The sequence below is a fragment of the Furipterus horrens genome, unplaced genomic scaffold (assembly GCF_987537825.1).
Source record: "Furipterus horrens unplaced genomic scaffold, mFurHor1.1.pri manual_scaffold_10, whole genome shotgun sequence".
Classification (NCBI taxonomy): domain Eukaryota; kingdom Metazoa; phylum Chordata; class Mammalia; order Chiroptera; family Furipteridae; genus Furipterus; species Furipterus horrens.
Window position 1 is genome coordinate 90,658,644 of NW_028327180.1, and position 20,797 is coordinate 90,679,440.

General features: G+C 39.1%; 1 protein-coding gene across 2 annotated transcripts in view; it reads right to left on the minus strand.

The window, feature by feature from the left end:
- The window catches only part of GABRB2 (gamma-aminobutyric acid type A receptor subunit beta2), a 193,812-nt gene that overhangs the window by 84,691 nt on the left and 88,324 nt on the right, over nt 1–20,797 (minus strand). For both annotated transcript variants that reach the window (XM_090288538.1, XM_090288539.1), the window contains one exon: nt 18,141–18,223. In XM_090288538.1, the coding sequence (XP_090144664.1) occupies nt 18,141–18,223 (83 nt within the window). The remainder of the gene's footprint in view (nt 1–18,140; nt 18,224–20,797) is intronic.

The window sequence follows — 20,797 nt, forward strand, 5'->3', positions numbered from 1 at the left end:
AAAATTTAATAATAATAATAATAACAACAACAATATCTAATTCCTATGGTTGTTTTGACAATAAAATTAGATAATATATATAAAACACAATGCCTGACCCATTACTTGGTATTATTTTTCTTTCTGAAATAAAATTCTATGAAAATGAACTTACAACCAATGTTTAAAACTAATAAGGCAATTGGTCCACTTTCATCATATTGGCTTTTATATGGTCAAATGCCAATATTTCAGTGTAGTCCTGTTCTCCTCCTCTTGGGAGTCAGCACAGCTGAATTTGGTGTATGATCTGAAGAAAGTAAATTAAATATTTGGGTGGACCAGTCTAATGGTGAGAAATATCAGACAGCCCCAATTGAGGGACATCCTAAAAATACTTGACCAATACTCTTCCCAAGTGCCAACGTTATGGAACAGAAAGGAAGAGTGAGAAACTGTCATATTAAAAGAGACTAACAAGGCATAATTCTTGAAGAGAGAAAGGCCCACGGTGGAAAAAAACGGTTAAATCTTAATAAAGACTAATTGAGTCAATAGGATTTTACCTGTGTTAATTTCATAGTTTTGACCAATACATCACTTATATAAAGTATTAACATTAGGGAAGGTGGGCGAAAACCCTGAGGGAACTCCGTACTTTCTTTGCAACTTCTGTATCACTCTGAAGTTATTTTAAAATACAACAAAGCTCAAGAAATTTGGGTGGAATCTGAGGTTTAATAGTTTCCATAAATGATCAGACCTTTATATCAGTTTCTATTTCCTGTCTCCCAGTCCTTTACACCCCAGTTTCTCCTGAAACAGAAGTCTCTCGGCCCCGTCCCAGACTCTTGACTATGTCCTTGCATTCACACTAGTACGCCAAGGAAATGATCGAGAACAGTATACCCACACTTAACCATCTGCATCTTCTCAGGTTTCAAATAAGTGTCAAAAATGGAAAATTTATGGGTCAGGGGTCACCGGTGTTGTTGGACAGAATTCATTCCAGCTAAGTTTTAAGAACACAACATCTTTTTATTGCTCTAATAAATTAGCCAGCAATGACAGTTTTGTGGCAATTAGGTTATATAAACTTGTTACCATAAAGACACATCATTAGGTTATATTTTTAAACTTCCATATGTCACCCAAAGGCAGAAAGAAACATGCAATGCAATCTTTATGACAGATTTTCTTACATTCACCGGTTTTCCCATTTCTTCTGACATTTTGTTGAAATTTTAATACTTGACACTTTGGCATTTGACAGGTTTGCTTCGACTAACTTTGTGAAGCAGGAGCGTATGTTATAAAATGGTAAACCATGCCCTCTTTTTTTCTTTTGTGAGAACAGTGGGTCAATTTAACAAGACAGATTAAAAAATCTGATATCAAAGCACTTGTAGGTATACTCTTTGCAAAATAACTTTCATTTAGTTTCTTTAATCACTGAGATCTTCTCCTTGGGGTGGAGTGGTGGGAATAAGATGAAGTTGGATGTGAAACAGTTTCACAGGGTAGAAAAAGGCCTTGTTCTATTTAAAATATAAATTCTGAATTCTCATATGGCATAGAAAACTCAATATTATAGCCAACAGAGAATATATAATATTAGCATTAGAAACAATGTCCAGAAAAAAACAAGGACCACATAATTAAAAAATGTCTCTTTCTTTCTCTCTTATACACAAGATCTAAGTAAACATGTTCCACTATTTCTCCAATTAGAAATAATTGACCTACACAATTGGCTGAAGATATTAACAGGATGTAATGGAAAATGTTGTTCTTCCAGAGTCCAGAAAGCAAGAAACAATAGAGAAGAGACCACCAAACCAAGAGACTCAGCGTTCACTGAGGGCTTATTAGCTGTCCCCGAGGGACTGACTCATCTCCCCATATTAGGGAGCATTGCCAACACCAGGCTTTCTATCAGTGCTACAGCCCAAGACCACTGCAGTGGGACTGAGAGAAGAGTGGGTGACATAGTTTGTGGTGTATAAAACTAAAACGAAGTGTCCCTTTCTCACACATTATTAAGAATGTCAGGACAGTGGCTTACAGCAGAGTGTTAGGCCAAGCATGGGACCCCTCTAATCATGGGGCCCCATTTGCCTGCCTGGGCTTCATATCTATGAGGCCAACCCCAACAGGGTTAAAATCTGGATATAGAGACTGCTGTGCTCAAACTCCAGTTCTGTCACCTACTTAGACACAAAAATATTCATTTAGGACCTTGATAAAAGTTCCATGGGATATATTTATGATTCTCTTTGCCTCTTATCCATATAGAAGTGATCAGGCATCTATATCCGTGAAGGATAACCATGGTGTTTTGTGTAAAGACTGGCGACTATCTGGTTTACCTCCTCAAGTCTCTGAGAAACATAACTGACATCAGGCACTAGTCAATGGCTCTGACGTAGGTCTCCTGACCCCAAATGCACTGCTCTTTCAGTAACACTGAGGTGTAAGAGTGCTTGTTAAGGGCTCAGGCTGAGGAACCAAATGGCTTGGGCCCAAATCTAACTCCACTGCTCCGTGAAACCTTGGGGAAGTTGCTTAACTTCTCTGTGCTTCAGTTTCCTCATCTGAAAATAGGTATACTAACAGTACTCTGCAGGATTAAATTAAACATTTCATATAAATAATTCATAACACTGATCATATGGGATGTGTTTAATAAATGTTAGCTATTTCAAATTTTATGCTTCACCTCTAAAACCTCCTTTTTTTGAAACTATGGATAATCATATTGATTGGGAGGTGAAATGAAAACTAAATTAGAGAGAGCATCTACAGCTAGTTGAATAAATATAAAACAAATTTGTATTAATGAGCTGATGTGTATGTGGTAGAGCTATTCTTGTATATTATTCAAACTTCTACTTATAGTTTAGATAAAAATATATGTGATGTGGTTACAAAAGTTGTTAATTAAACAATTCTAGGAGGGATTAGTTTTTTTTACAAATCAGGATGCAGAAATGACTAACAGAAGGAAACTCTGAAGTAAATAAGATGAGGCACATATACACTGCAAATAAATGGATAGAAAAAGATTAATAATTGAAAACACAAGCATGATAATGCTAGGTGGCCCTTTTAATATCAAATAAAATATACTTTGAGATTAAAATATTACCAGAGGTAAAAAGAAATATTTCATAATAATAAGAGGGAAAGTGCATCAGAAAGTCATAATAATGATCAATGTTTATGCTACAAATAATAGTTGTAAAATGCATGACGCAAGCATTTACAGAATTAAAGAAATAAAAATTACACAAATATTATTGTGCTTCAGAAAGAGTCATACTTTTGGTTTCATTTTTGAGTTACAGTGCATATAATGGTTAAACAAAAACTTAAACGATCAGAAATTAGGTTGGAAAAGTAACAATTTAGACTAGGCCCAGTGAGAAAGCAGAGGACCTCCCCGAGTCTAAGTAAAACTCCACCCGCTTCTCCTGCTGTAGGAGTTGGATCACTGCCCACTGGGATGTTAATACGCTAGGCAGACTGATTAAAGGGACTTGAAGGTTGCTCACTGCTACAGGGCTGTTGTTCATCTCCTACTTGACAGTAGAGAATTGTGCAGATTTTCTGTATTTTTCTTCCTGGGAAACCTGATAAACTATTCTCATTGTCTCAGATTTTCCAGAAGAGAGAGATGGTTAAAATGAGGATCACAAACGCCGTTTGCTTATAATAAATCCTTTTGTTGGCTCTTGAACAAGTCTTTTTTATATAATTTCCTCCCACATTTTTTTCATGGTGTCCCAGGCCCAGTAGGTATCAGTTTATGTTTAATGGAGAAGGAGCTACAGTTTGCGGTTCTGTTCTTAAGCCTGTTTTGTTTTTATGAACTAAACGAATGAGCTCCAACAGCTTGGCTGAATTACCAGACTTCGTAATTAGACTTTCTGGATTAAATGTATTCCAATCTCATCACTTCCAAATGTGTGTTTTAACCATCACTTTCCCCATTTATAACATAGCGGTGACATGGTACCTACCCAGGGAACTGTTGTGAAGATTGAATAAGATTATAATTGAAATGCTCAGCTCAAATGGACATTTCAACTGGTAGCTATTGTTAGTATTACATTGAAAATACTTGTTCAAATCTTAGAAGGATATTTTTGTTAAACTTTAGGGAACATTCTGCTAATATATCTTCACAACCAGGAAACTGTAGCCAGTTAGAATGACCTTTTTTTACTTAAAGCCCTAGGAAGATAAGGTAAAACCAGAAAGACATATTCAAGTAAAAACTTTTTTGCATATGTAAGTAATTTGGAATACTCTTCTGCTTATATATTAAGTGACTCTGATACAATTATAATTCAGAACAGCCACAATTCTTCAACTCAAGGCCAGCTCATCCTTAATGCATTTTTCCCATTTCTGAACACAACCCTTACCATTTGGCAGTAAATTTAATTAAGTTTAGACTCAAGAAGTACTTTAGGTCAGAGGTTAAAATACAAACAAAATGCTTCAGAATATATACCTATAATAAATATTCATGTCTAAAGGGGGCAAAAGGGGGCATTTGAAATTAATTAATCTAACAATTAGAGTGATTTTCTTATAGTGGGAAATAAATCTTTTTTAAAAATCCTGTTTGTCAAAAAATATTTATAGAAATAAAGTGACTAGCAATGGTTTAAGAGATTCTTGATGCATTTCTGGATATCAGGATATAAGCTACACATACCAACAGAGTATTAACACTCCCTTAATTAAAGGGGCTGAAAGGAACTAGAACAACTTCCTACCTAAAACCAGCTTAATGGCTTAATGCCCATTTCCACCACTAGTGTTTGTCTGACTTTAGCACCCACTTTCCGGGTACAGTAGTCACCCTTAACCAGCAGGGGTATATTCCAAGTCCTCTTGTGGGTGCCTGAATCCAGAGATAGTACTGAAGCCTATATATACTATGATTTTACTATACCTACATACCTATGATAAAGCTTTATTTATAAACTAGGCACTATAAGATATGAGATAGAACAATTATGACAGCGTACTGTAACAAAAGCTCTGTGAATGTGATCTCTCTCTCTCAGAACACTAGCATGAATTTCTTTTTCCTTCTTCACAAGTCCATGGATAGATCTGTTCTCACCATGGATCTTAGCAATCTCAGCATATACATTTTTTTTCATTTCTTATTAGGTCAAGAACTTTCACCCTTTCACGCAGAGGAAACACAGGGTTCTCTTTGGCATCTCGGAACCGCCAGCATCACTGCACTCGCACTTACGTAAGACGACGATTACCTGGGCACAAGCAAGGTGAGACCAAGACAGTGGGTCTGAGTGCCAAGATGGCTACGAAGTGCCTAAGGGTGGGAGCGCACACAGTGTGGACCCCCTGACAAAGGGATGGCTCACGTCCTGCGTGTGGAAGAGCAGGACTCTCAAGATTTTATCCGCTACTCAGAACATCATGCAATTGAAAATTTATGAATTGTTTACTTCTACAATTTTCCAAGTACTATTTTCAGACTGCAACTGACTATGGGTAACTGAAGCCACAGAAAGTGAAACTGTGGATAAGGGGGTACTATTGTGTACATTTAAAGCAGACGTAATATGCTGATTTTTGACGAAAAGGTTCCTGAGGATGCCTATCCGGGATTATATCCTGACTCCATGCTTCCGTGTGCGACCTTTACTTAATCTCTTATAGGGCTGATACAATACAATGAGACCATGAATGTAAAGCCTTAGTAAGTGCTCAATAAATTTTACCTATAACTCTATCTATCTATCTATCTATCTATCTATCTATCTATCTATCCATCCAACTATTTATCTATCTAATGTACCCACAGGACAATTCACAAAACATCTCTAATGTTTTCATTTAAGAAGCTTGGGGGAAGGGAGGGTGATAAACCTCAATGGAGGGGCATCTATTTAGGCAACTCCTAATTCCACTATTGTGATTTGAAAGGGCCTGGATCTTGAGTGAACTTTGGTGAAATAAATGAATTAAACTGGTGAAGGAATCCCTGACTACCAGTCATCTGAACAGCAATGTAGTAGATAAGAGACAGTACGAGACACAACCCTCCCCTCAGAAAGCATCGCTATGTAATTGGTAGCAGCTTGTTATTACATTATACCCTTCTAGCTGCAAGGGAGGCTGAGAGAATGAGTGTCTGGCTTTTTTAGCTTCTGTTATGAGAAGTGGGCTCAGTCTTATAAAATAGAAGATTCTTCAAATCTGATAATGGAGCCAGGCAAAGAAAATAACAAATATCCACTGAAAGCACATAATTCAGCAGATAGGATTTAACAAATATAGAATTGCCAGGCATATGTTATTTATAATACAAGTGGGAAATATTAAATGTATGTTATGGTCATAAACAAGGAAACAACAGGTATAATGAACGGTTAGAGACATGGGCTCTAAAATCAGACTGATCTAGGCTCACATCTCAGCCCGGCCACTCGGTTCCACGCTGGGCACCGACTTACCACGTCCCCGGGCTCCCTGCCCTCTATGGCCCTAAATGTCATCCAGGCTCTGCCACTCAGACGCAGGTGTTGGAGACTCAGATTCGGAACTGAACTGAGGGGAGAGACAGGAAGGCACAGAACATCCATTTTGTTTGTACTGACACCCTGAGAAGCAGTGTGGCTTTGCTCCAGCAGCTAGACCCACGGGCCCCTTTATGCAGCAGGCAGCCCCAATACCCCAGCGGGAGCAGAGACTGACCTGCCAGTCCAGGGCTGGGCTGTGACTGTGAGACTCGCATCTAAAAGCTCAGGCTGGAGGCTGTTTCTTCAGTCTTCCCCCAAATTCTGTAAGCCAAATAAGTCCTCTGCTTAAACTGGCTATATTGGATTCTTTTTTCTTCAACTGGATATTCATTTGCTCACCTGTCTGGCCTTTTGTAACTTACACGACTTCTCTAAGGCATCAAGTCCTCGTCTGTAGAGGAAATAATGTTAGTAGAAGCTACAGGGGACATTTAGGTGAGATCGCATCTGTAAACACACAGCACAATGTTGGGCACAAAGTAAGCATTTAATAAGTGGCAGATGCTAGTAGTGATGCTGGTGATGGTGATCATGACCATGAATACGGTCAGCGTGGTACTGGCTACAGTGGAGGCGTGAGCAGGGCTAGGTGGCAGGCTCTGGAGGCTGGCATGAAGAGAGAGGCGTGTGCTTTGCAAAAATGAATCAGCAGTCCTGGAAGCCTACCAAAAGGAATGGTCTGAGAAAGATCAGTCTGAGTGGCAATTCATTGGGCTGTAACTATCAAACAAAAACAACACAAGGCTCCTGGAAACGCATCAGGGAAGGTCTGTGGGTGTCTTTACACCTCTGGCAGGTGATGTGCACATCAGAGTTCACAAAGCGCTCTCCAGCCTTCAGTAGAATGCTAAAAAAGCCACAAACGTGGTGTTTTCACCTAATTAGGGTCAAGAATAAAATGAAGCCCCGGTGGGAACAGACAGCTTTTGCAGGATGGTGGCATTGTTGGCACTTTTCCTGAGCCTAAAGGAAAACCAAGTAAACAAGTTTGTGTCCCCCTCCCCCAGCCCCACGAGATTTGCCAAAGAAAACTGTGTAATACAGTGAACTAGGTGCTCACTGTACTTTGAACTCTCGTGGGCAATTTCAAAGCAGGAAAAAAGCCCATTAGGAGCATGAAGAGAGTGGACATCACCCTCAGAAAGGCAGACAGACTCAAGGGGAGTTTTTGAGCAGAGCCTCATCCCAGGTGTCCTCAGGGACTTAGGAACTACCTTAAGTGTGTAAGAAAATGCTTTACCTCTAAGAAGCCATAATGGGAATCGGTTTCCTTGTAACTGCTCCTTACTGCTCTTTGAGATGGGAGCTGAGCCTGGGCCACCACATCGCTGAGGGGCACAGCAGTGCTTGCCCCATGGTCAGGGGGCTGAGCAGCTCTTGGGCTCTGGGCTCATAGACTTGCCATGTCAGCTTAACATACGCAAGAGATGGAAGCCAGTGCGTTCAATTTACCCGGATTTTACAGAGCATCATACTGATGTCCTTTCAAGGTTATAGGGCAAAAATCTAGTAAGGGATTGCATCTCCTTGTAAAAGATTTCTCTCCAAATTCTCTGTACCTCACTCTAGATTCCAAAGGTACCTGTTGACTCATGCGGAAGCCTTGACCACTGCCAGGATAACGCTATCTCCCCACGTTCTACCCTTTGGGCCCCTGACTACTATGGTACACATGCATGCTCCACATCTGCTTCACGCCGTAGACCACGTCACAAAGAGCCTAATGGTGCTATTCAGGGAAACAAACCAAGCAGGCAGGCGTTCACCTGTGGGATTGGGAGATACTAATTTGCTACTATAAATTGCACTTCTTTTTGGTTTGCCCACTTAGGAATAACAAAATAATGGTTTCCTTTGCAGTTAAAAAAATAACTATACTTCTTTGATTCTAATGCACTTTAGGTTCCTTTCACATTTTTGTATTTTGAAAATCAGGATATATCTACCAATAGATGAATACATTTAATGTAGGATTTTATTATTCTTATTAGTATAACAGTGAGTCTTACAATCAATTGTATTTAAGAGAAGAAAAACAGTTATTTGTCAGATATTGATATATTATAAAATAGATATGCTGTATTGCTCTCTTATTGGTTCAAAGGCTGACCTATAGTATATACAATGATTCTGAAGATCCTTAAGTATTAAATTCTTTTTGATTTTAGACCAGTCTTCTTTCTTCCACACTGCACCCAAGACGATGCTGAAAGAAGGCTCCTTGAACAAAGCTGGGGGCTCACTGGATTCCTAGATTTTATACTGAGCTAAAGAGGGAATCAAAACAGAGGCCTAGGTAGTGAAAGAGTAAAAGAATCTGAAGGGCCTAAGCCTGGGAGGTGTCCTGGTTATCTGTGACAGGGCCTGGCCTACTCTCCTAAGGAGGGAGTTGTCTGATCAGCATACCTCCCCCTCCTGCCCCACCCTATTCAAAGAGGAGGGTGGCTATGAAAACAATCAGAGAGAGCTGCCGAGGAAACCCACAGGAGGTCAGAGGACCTACATAAGTAACATGTTCTGGTCAAACTAGCCCTTTTTTTACAAATAGGAATTGACCACCAAGATCAGTATACATATAAAGAAAATCATTAGCATGAACAAGAAAGACCATAATAAACATCACCGCAAAAGGAAACAGAAGGATAAAGACAGCAGAAGACCACTTGTACAAAAACTTAAATTAGTATCTTTTAAATAAAAATAAATTGGTAGAACAAACAACTATGGAAAATGAGTAATCAAAGAATGAGTTCTTAGAAATTGAAAACATGATTGCCAAAATATAATATTAGTAATATTTTTTTTTACAGTAGAATAAGTATTTCTAATTTGGAAGATAAAATCTACAAATTCTAGTTCAGAGTCATGACAGGTAGATGAGGAAAATCTATCTAGTGAGAAGTGCAGAAAGAGAAAGGAAAGACTACAGAAGATAAAATAAAATATATGAATTAAAAAATTATTGCTCTTTACTGGGAGTGGGGGGCTGTAGAGTTCATTATTTTCATTTTTCATACTCAAAATTAAGATGAACCCTCTATAACCAAGTCTCTTTCTAATGATGGAAAAATTGAAAGGACAGAAGTCTTAAAGTCCAGATACACAGGATGGTCACAAATATCTGCATGAGGTGTCAGTGGTTCTAAATACACATCCTAGGACTTGCGTATGGTCACCGAGGACTAATCACAGTCGCATGAAGATCATATTCCAATAAGGGAGCCACACACAGCAAGGGTGAGAAGACAAACTCCTCACTTCCACCACACTAGATGCAATTTAAGAAAACATCCAAATAGGACAACGGTGGAAATTAAATTTGTATGCAGTGACCCCAGGGAGTATTTGCTTTTCCCTCAATAAATAATTACGACTAAGCTTCACTACACTGCCACAGGAATCTTCTTCTACCTTGCACGTGCTGGTTCATTCTTTACCACCACCTGCAAGGCACACACACACTTCTGCTTCTGTCGTGACGATTCTTAAAGCCTTAAGGAGATCAAAAGCCTCAGTGAAATGGCAGAATTTTAGAAAGGCAGGAATATGCGGGGGCTTCAGCCTTACTGTTTACAGATACAGCTGTAAAATGTAGTCTTGTCAGGAAAATCTGAGAAAAGAAGATTGCTAAATAAATAGAAAGACTGCAAGTAACACACACAAACACACTGTACTACTGAAAATCTTAGCAGAAATGTGATTTTCCCTCTTTTCTTAAATAGCATTGCTCCCAGAGATAAGAGGATCTGCACCCTCATATAAACCAGGGCTTGGGCTAATCAGCTTCTAACCAAGGTCCTACACATTTTTGTTGGTGCCAAGTAACCGTCAACCCAGGGCTCCTTAGAATTCATTTAATCTCATCACATGCCCAGTGCAAGAGTTCCTTCATTCCCAGAAAACGGTTTTAAAGTAGACAGAAACCTATAGGATTTTTCACCAGCTGTAACTGCCATGACTTAAAAAAAAAAAAAAAAAAAGTTCAGCCCCCCAAACTGCCTTTCGGCACCTTTTACCATTAGTCTAGTTTTGCCCTCAGGGCAGAAATAACCTGCTCTCTGGAGAGGAACTTCTGCAGGTATTTGAAAATAGCTATTCCGCCCAAATACTATCTCCCCCCCTCCCTAAGTCTCCCTTCCTCAGGGAACAATAAATGCACTCTTTTTCCCACTCATTTCTTCTACTGGTTCTTCACACTCTATGGTTTATGTATCGTTTACATTTTGGTTTTCCGATTGCTAAATATCCCTCTTAGAATGTTCTGACTTTAACTGAGCACAATGCTCCAGGTCTAATTTGATAACGATAATAACATGCTATGATGGTAATAGCTGTTACTTATGGAACTTTCAGTACCAAGCATTGCACAAAGATCTCTGTCTTACCTCATTACCGATCAGGTATCCCAGTACGGTAGAGATGAGAAACCATAGCTTGAAAAGGCTAAGTGACGTGTTCAGTGAGCTTGAGGAACCCACACCAGATGGCTGTCTGGAGTTAGCAAATGTCTTCTCATGCACTATACCAACCTAGCTCAAAACCTTCTCTGAGGACCACTTCCTGTGGGATAGGTATTTTGAATCTATGGACATACTCTAAGCTGCCATCAATGTCTACTTTGGGAGCAAAGGAGCGCAATGCACTCTTGTTTCCTCTAAGTTCTTAAAAATACTGTGTGTATACCTACTGAAATATTGACCAGTACATAGCATAAACTGCATCTGAACTACAGGACCTTGGGCCAGAGTAAATTTGGGCAATACCTCAAGCTGGGTAAATGCATCAATCTCATTTAACCTCTTTAACAGGGATTACTTAGGATGAAATCACTGAGAAGAAAATAGAGCCTTTATTCTATCAATCATTTAAAGGCAAGTTGTTTTTATGTGAGATCAAAGTGTGACTTCTGTAAGAACACAAACACATTTCTGTCTTCTGTTTTCTAGAGCATGGTGAGTCTCTCCAGGAAGGAGCGATGCCTGCGCCAATGCTCTCATGCTCACGGGGACCTTTGCCACACTGACCACAGAAGCGTTAGAGCACCGGCAGGTGATCCCTGTCTCTGCCAGCCAGTGCAAAGGTTAACAAAACCAAAAAGGCACTGTCCTTTCACTTCGTCCAAGTGCTGATGTCAAAGAGCTTGCTTTTAAATACTCCTCTTTGGATTTTGAAGCTAGATATGAATTCTTTTCCCTTTGGCTAAAGTAAAATAAGTTAATAGCAACTAATATTGTAGGCAGAGCTGAGGAAGTGGATAGCCCCACAGATAATGAGACTTAATTGGAATGTAAATGCGAGAAGGCTGGAATAAAACCGCCAAAGGTTCAGAAGGGCAATGCTGTGCTTTGGGTCTGTACTTGGCTGGACATACGAGATCTCATAATCAGAGCAAATCTGTGGCAGTATGGGACTTTAAAAAATTTTTATATTTCATTTTATTGTTCAGTTACAGTTGTCCTGCGTTTCCCCCCATTACTCTCCCCTGTGTCCCCCCTCCACTGCCTTTTAAGCCAGTGATCCCATGGTTGGGATTATGCCCTAAGAATCCTGAAGCACCAACTCAAAAAAACCTATGCACCCCTATGTTCATAGCAGCGCTATTTACAATAGCCAAGTGCTGGAAACAGCCTAAGTGCCCATCGGTAGATGAGTGGATCAAAAAACTCTGGTACATTTGCACAATGGAGTACTATGCAGCAGAAACAAAGAAGGGACTCCTACAGTTTGTGACAACATGGAGCAGTGGTTCTCAACCTGTGGGTTGTGACCCCTTTGGGGGTCTAATGACCCTTTCACAGGGGTCACCTAAGAGCATTGGAAAACACATATATAATTACATATTGTTTTTGTGATTAATCACTATGCTTTAATTATGTTCAATTTGTAACAATGAAAATACACCCTGCATATCAGATATTTACATTACGATTCATAACAGTAGCAAAATTACAGTTATGAAGTAGCAACGAAAATAATTTTATGGCTGGGGGTCACCACAACATGAGGAACTGCATTAAAGGGTCACGGCATTAGGAAGGTTGAGAACCACTGGCATGGAGGGATATGGACAGTATTATGCTTAGTGAAATAAGCTAGGCAGTAAAAAACAAATACCATATGACCTCACATATAAGAAGAACCTAGTGAACAAAACAAATGAGCAGTATGGGACTTTTTAAATATAATCATCAAAATTAGTGTTATAGTAATAATTATTAATTATTCCTAAATAGCAAGAACATTCTAGAGAACTTTATATAGGCTAGCACATAACTTTGTTGCCATTGGTACTTTGAAGGTGATATTTCCCTAGAAATATAGGTGAGTATTCCAGTATCCCTTTTCCAATCTGACTGAAAGATTCAGAGAAAGATACAAGATACATTCATGGATACAGCATATAAATTTCATTTCCTGCATAGTGATAAATATTATCAGGGCCCATTTAGTTCAGCGAATTCCATTGATTCTACAAAACTTCTCCATTTCTATAAATTTAAGAAAAGTTTTGAAGTTAGCACAGTTCACTGCTTTTCTAGAATCATCAGCACTTTATTTCAAGACTTACCCTAGTCTTTCTTTAGGATCTTACCAAACTATACTTTCATCTTGGTAGTGCTTTTTACTAGTGGGATTTTACATTCTTATATGTATGTATTTAAATAAAACCTATCACCCTCATCATAATGAAGGCAGGGATATTGTCTACTTTTGTTCACCATTATATTTTTAAAGTTCATTACATTGCTTTGTAAATAATTAGTGTTCAATAAATGTTTAACGAATGAGTAAATTCTGGAATGAATCAATGCATGAATGAATGAACAAGGAGCTCAATCCAATATTTCCCGTCTTAAAACTGCCCAGAGTCCTGGGATATTATCCTCTTTAAAGTCAAACCAATACACTAATTGTTGATAAGGAAACAAGGTGATAAGGATTGAGCAATGCTACTATTAGGGCCAAATCATTTGAGAGGCGAAAGGAGGGGAAAGAAGGAGGAAAGGAAGAAGGAAAATAAAGAGAAGAGAGGAGAGGAGGGAGAAGAGAGGAGAGGGGATAGAGAAGGAGGAGACTGAATGAATCCCTCGTGTTTACTTAACAGAAAGGAATAAGTGAATAAGGTGGAATATCAGGAATCTACTTCAGAGCCAGCTGTTTAAAGAACTGAATCCTAATTTTAATATGCTTGGTTAGTTACCTACCTGCTTATTAATAACAGGGCCTGGATATCATGTATATTATTAATATAACACAATGTTTCATTTTCTAATAACAATGATTTTCTGTCTAAATAAATATGAATAGACTTCAATATTTTCGTAAGGACAGGTTCTTTTTTATTTTTGAGAATAGTGATCTTCCTGTTTATCTGGCCTCTCCAAAATCAGTGGCTTTACTAACATAAATCAGCTACCAATGACCACACCACCTCAGAGTCACTTTGCTACTTAGTGGCCACATGATCTTGGGCACATCACTTGACCTCTTTGAGTCTGTTTCCGTAGTTGTAAAGACAGGAATATTAATATCTACCCTATAGACTTTAAGCTATACATTCTTACAGGAGACAAAGAAGGTCATTGTATAATAATAATAATAATAATAATAATAATAGGGTCGATTCATGAAGGAGATATAACAATTATAAATATTTATGTCCCCAGTCAGGGCAGCTAAATGTATAAAGCAAATGCTAACAGAACTAAAAGGAGAAATAAACAGCAATACAATAATAGTTGGAAACTTTAATACCCCACTCTCAATAAGGGATAAATCATCCAAAGAACCAACGAGGAAACATCAATTTGAACACTACAGACCAGTGATTTCAAGCTTATCAAGTCATGGCACACAAAAACTAATTACTAAAATTCTATGGCACAACCAAAAATATATATATGCTGATCTGACAAAAAATAGGTATAATTTTGGTTCATTTACACTATTGTTGTATTGACTATTGTCATTTTTACTTGACAGTCTAAGAGAAAAGAGTTCAGTGCCCCTGACTAAATAGCCAGGTTATCGCTTTAAAAATTCATGTGGCACACCAGTTAAAAGTCACTGATACAGGCCAAATAGATCTAACAGACATATACAGAACAGTCTATTCAATAGCAACAGAATGAGCTTTCTTCTCAAGCATACATGGAACATCTTCTACAATCATCCATATGTTAAGCCACAAAAAGGAAAGTCTCAAAAATTCAGATACATAGACCAATGGAAGAGAAGTAAGAGCTCAGAAATAAACCATTACACACATATAGTCAAGTAATATTTGAGCAAATTAGAGACATACTCATAGGCAGAGAGCAGGCCCATGGCTCTCGGGGTGGGAGAGGAGGTTGGGGGTGGAGGGATTGAGTGAAAAAGAAAAAGGACTCATGGGCACAGACAACAGTCTGGGGATTGCTGCAGGGAGGGGAGGGGATGGAGGTGGAAGAAGATATAAGGGGGATAAATGGTAATGAAAAACATACAATGAAAATGATACCAATTAAAAAAAAAAATTTTGTATTTGTGGAAAAAGGGAGACAAGAATACTCAATGGAGGAAAGTTAGTCTTTTCAATAAATGGTGTTGGGAAAACTGAATATCCACATGCAAAAGGATTAAATTAGAAATCTCTCTTAAACCACTCACAAAAATTTACTTGGAACGAGTTAGAGACTTAAATGTAGAAGCTGAAAGTATAAAAACCCTTAGAAGTAAACATAGGGAAAAAACTCCTTGACATTGGTCTTGGCAATGATATTTGGGATGTAACACCAAAAGCACAAGTAACAAAAGCAAAATACACAAGCAGGACGACATCATACTAAAGTTTCCATATTGCAAAGGAAACCATCAACAGAATGAAAAGGCAACATATGGAATGGGAGAAAATATTTGCAAAAAATATATCTCCTAAGTGATAAATATTAAAAATATATAACAAACTCACGCAAAACCCAAATAATCCAATTTAAAAATAGAGAGACTGAATAGACATTTTTCCAAAGGAGATCTACAAACAGCCATCATGTACATGAAAAGGCGCTCAACATCACTAATCCTCAGGGAAATGCAAATCAAAAGTGCAAGAGAAAGCCTCACATCTGTTAGAATGGCCGTCATCAAAACGACAGGAGATAAGAAATGCTGGCAAGCATGCAGAGAGAAAGGAATTTTGTGCCATGTTGGTGGGAATATAAATTGGTACAGTTACTATAAAAAACAGTGTGAGGGTTTCTCAAAAATTAAAAATAGAACTAGTACATGACCCAGCAATCTTACTTCTGGGTACACATCTAAAGGAAATAAAATCACCCGTGAAGAGATATTTGCACCCCACGTTCACTGCAGCACTACTTACGTTAGTTGACACAAGAACAGCCTAAGTGTCTGTTGATGAATGGCTGCATGAAGGTGTGGTATGCCTATACAAGGGAACATTATTCTGCTGTAAAGAGAAGGAAGTCCTGCCACTGGTGACGACATGAATGAAACCTGAGGGCATCATGCTAAGTGAAATAAGTCAGGCAAAGAGAGTCTAATGCTGTATGTTGTTAGTTATGTGGAATATAAAAAAGCAAACTGAACTCATAGAAACAGAGCAGACTGATGGTGTTCAAGTGTGGGGGACGGATAAGATGGGTGAAAAAAGTTAATATACAAACTTTACATAAAATGAATAATATTTGGCTATCAAATCTGTAGCATGGTAACTATAGTTCACAATATTGTACTGTATATTTAACGTTGCAAAGAATCAATCTTAGAAGTTCCCAACACACACATACACACTGGTAACTATGTGAGGTGATAGATGTCTTAACTAACCTTATTTTGATAATCATTTCACAATATACACATGTATCAAATCATCACATGGTACATAGTCAATATTGCATGTCAATTATATCTCAATAAAGCTGGAAAAATCTACATTTAACAGGGAAACTGTGAAGTGAAATGACATATGTAAAAGCCCCTTTATAAAGTGTGAACTCCCTAAATGGCTAAGGGATTGTCAAGTTAATTTTGCAATATTCAGGCCACAATTATAATTTAATTCCATGAAACCCTGGTGTTGCCTGGGTCCTTAGGCCTCAGCTCTCTGAAGGACGAAGGCCTGTTTATGTACCTGAGGGTGCTGTGTGTGGAAGGCTCAAATGACATGACATTAGTACAGGTGCTTTAACCATGTACAATTATGAGTATTTAAAATTCCAGTCAAATTCTACTATGAAAAATTCTCTTACTGCAAAAATTCATGAGTGGCATACAGCCATGTACTTTTTAAAAAATATCCTTACATCAATAATTTGAAAGAACCAGATTTTGGACTTTGAAGAACATTATTTTGTACCCTAAATGGTATTATTAATTATGAAAATGCAAAGTTAATCCCAAAGATATTTACATAAAAATAATCATAAAATCCTATAGAGCAATTTTAGTAAGTAGTTCTGCATGGCAAAGATCTAATGTGAAAATAATGATGATCTGGAAATACAAGTATGAAATCAAGTTCTTCAAAAAATGCATGTAAATTTAATTATCCCTGGAAGCTATTTTTTGAAATGGGCCAAAATACCCACAATGTGTCATAAATGCTGTATTTCTGCTCTGAGCAGTGATTTAGAGCCGCGCTGCTTGCCACGGCTAGAGCTCCTGACAAAGGCTGAGAGTGTCCACATGGCCGTCAGTTGCTCATTATCTAGAACGCTAGACACAAAGTTGTCACCTTCCGGTGTTTTGGTGGGATGAGGTATGAACACAGTGCAAAGCACTCATGCAGAAAAGAGCTTCAAAATCCTAGTCCACCTCAAACAACCTCCCTGGGGGACACCTGAAACGGAGGTGAGTTGTGAAATCTACATTGTACCCAACAGGGCAGGTGACTGAATCATCAAGGACACCGACGACGGCCTAGAAATGCAACAACACTGCAAAACAGGTCAGTGCCGGACACACGATAAACACACACGTACACCGATCTTGCTCATCAGATGGCCTTCGGCAAGAATATAAAATAAGGGGAGGGGGGGTGCTGGGTGGAGGGGAGCAAAGGGGAAAAATTGGAACTATTGCAACAATATAATCAATAAAATATACTTAAAAAAAAAGAATATAAAATTAATTTCGACACTGGAAATAGTCCCTGGAAATAAAAAATTTCCACCAATCCACATTCTATAAAGGTTTCAGTAAACCCACAAGGCCACACTTATTTGCAATTGAAGAGTGATAATGCTTATGAAAGGCAAAAATAATTAGGATACCCGGTGCCCCGTTCCCACTTCACCTACTGCCCAAGCCTGTGTAGCTCTGCACCAATACCGTACTTTAAATGGCTGAAATAGCCCTCGGTTTTCTTCCAGGCCCTTAGCATTCTTCCTTTCCTTTCATTGCTAGATTACCTCTTGCCTTCACACCTCTCCCAGGGACTTAGGGATGGGACTGAGCATGGCAGCACCCCTGAGGGGAGGTACCAGGGGCCTCCCTCCATCAGATTTAGCGCAAGCAGAACCTTTGCAGGCCCTGTGGGCCAGAGCCCCTGAAAGCAGAGTTCAGGCGAGGTGGGTGCTCAGGAAAACTTACAGCTCTCAATTTCCAAGGTGCAGTTTTGTTCATCCAGCGGGTACCGCCTTAGGTCCATCATGCAGGCCGCTGTGGTGGTGATTCTAGAAGAGAAAGACCAGTGATACATGCTGTTAGCTGGTCCATGGCTGGAGTTGCAAAAATGAAATCCAAGTATCAAAATGGACAGAACCGGGCTTCTAGGAGACTGATTTAGCCAAAGCCCTGATTAAAAAGAGCTCTGGATATCTATTTTCCCTTATGAGTTTCATACCGATTTATAAAATAGACTGAACCAAATCAGTACTTCCCCAAATCACCTACTTGTACCACAAGCACCCTGGGGTGTTTGATGTACAGGCAGTTCCCATGCTCCAGAATGCTCTGGGAGGCGGGGTGAACCAGTCCTGGGACTCTTATAAGCATCACAGGTGATTTGGAATATCGACATGGATATTCCTCTTCCATTTCCCTACTTTCTCGTCACTTTTTCAAGACCCTAAAATCTAATCTTCAATCGGTTTTGGCTTTGATTCATCACTTTGACCTTTCTATGCATAGTGTAGTACTTTGCAAGTGCTTTAATACAACACACAATCAGCCTTTCATTTATCACCTGAATTGCTCCGTCCAGAGTAATCTGATATTCCTTACGATCTGTTAGAGAGTTTTCTCCAATGGGCTGGTAGAATTATTCATTTAAAAAAGTTGGTTCTTTTATCATTTTATCAGAGAGAAGTGAATATGTCCTTTTAATGTCCTTTTATTTTTCTGTCATCATTTTTCACTAATCTCTCTGCAGAAGGAGCCAAAAAACATACCGTTCTAAATGAGGTGGCATAAGGTCGTGAAAAAAACACAAGTTTTAGAACAAAAAAGACATAGGGGCCCTGGCTGGGTAGCTCAGCTGGTGAGAACATTGTCCCAATATGCCAAGGTTGCGGGTTCAATCTCTAGTCAGGGCACACACAAGAATGCATAACTAAGTGGAATAGTAAGTCGATATTTCTCTCTCTCTCCCCCTTCCTCTCTCTAAAATCAATAAATAAAATAAAAAAAGAGGATACACCAGACACATGTATGAATTCTAACTCCGCCTCACTGACTGTGATTCACATCAAGAATAAGAATTGATATAACTTATATAAAGAATAAAGAATATAAAAGAGCAAATGACATATCATTGGTCCTTTAAACATTTTCATCTGCTGAAGATAGCTGACAGTAGACCTTGGTGTTGAGTTTGACCAACTTTGGCTGACTCTACTCTGAGGGGCACGACCCTACGTTTTGGGAACAGAGAAGTAAGATGCAGGAAAACAGTCCACGGCAAGACATTTTTCATCAGAGGCCCTGGTCACGAGCCAAGTAAATCAGGTGGACGGAGTCTATGGAATTCCATGGTCAGGTGTGACGCTCCAACTCTTCAGTTACAGGGAGAACACACCGCAGTGCTCCCTCATCTGTGGTTTTACTGCTGCGGTTCAAGTTACCTGCCTTCACCTGTGCTCTAAAAATATAATGGAAAATTCCAGAAATAAACTACTCATAACTTTTAAATTGTGTGATTTTTCTCCGTGGAATGAAATCTCGCCACTGTCCCACCCCGTCCTGCCTTTGTCCACTGTCCACTCTCCCTGCCCATGAGTCACTTAGTAGCCATCTTGGTTATCACACTGGCTGTCAAGGTATCATAGTGATCGTGTTCAAGTCACCCTTACTTTATTTCATAGGGTCCCCAAAGTGCAAAAATAGTGATGCTGGCAATTCAGAGATGCGAAAGAGAAGCCAAAAAGTGCGTTCTTTAAGTAAAAATATATTTACAAGAAAAACAAAACAGTATACATAGGATTTGGCACAGTCCGTGGTTTCAGCCTCCACTGGGGGTCTTTGGACATATCCCCCACAGATAAGGGGGACCTGCTGTGAGTGATTAACTTAATATAAGTGGTTTGCGCTTCTTTAGTTTGATCACTGTTGCATTAAAATTTGTGCTCTGTTAATTTTTGTTTTCCTTTTTATTAACAAGTGAGTATTCCAGGGTCACTATTCATCCTTGACGCCTTTGTATCCTGCACGGAGACCTGCTGGCTACTCTGCCTCCCTCGGGGGTCTACAGCCCAGCCGCCTTGTCTCTGTGATCCTACAGTAGCTTGGTCCCCAGCCTCTTCATTTGCCACCCTATTATCCATATTCATCCACACAGTAGGCAGAGCAGTTTTAAAAACATAGATCAAATTTTATCACCCCTCTGCTTAAAAAATGTAGCGTATCTTGCAATAAAATCCAAAGTCTTGGCTATGGCCTACTGTGCCCTCAATAGCCTGGTCCTCCCTACCCAGTATTATCTCACGCCAAGTCCTCACTCACTACCTTCTAGGCTTTGTGCTTGTTCCTTCTGCCAGCATGTGTGTCTCCCTGACCCCCCCAGACCTCTCTTCTCGTCCTTCCATCCCCAGACCCCCACCTCTGAGAGCCCCTTCCCCAGCGGCCATCCAAAGTGGTTGCCAGGGCTAACGCTCCATCTTGTGTGTTTACTTCCTTCAAGCAGCTATCACAGTCTGAAAATATCTTCCTTAGTTTTTAAAGTATGACTTCTCATTATAAATCCTTTATTTGGAGGATTATTTTATTGCATTATTTCTCTTCTTTTTAACTTAAAATTATAATGTGTCTTA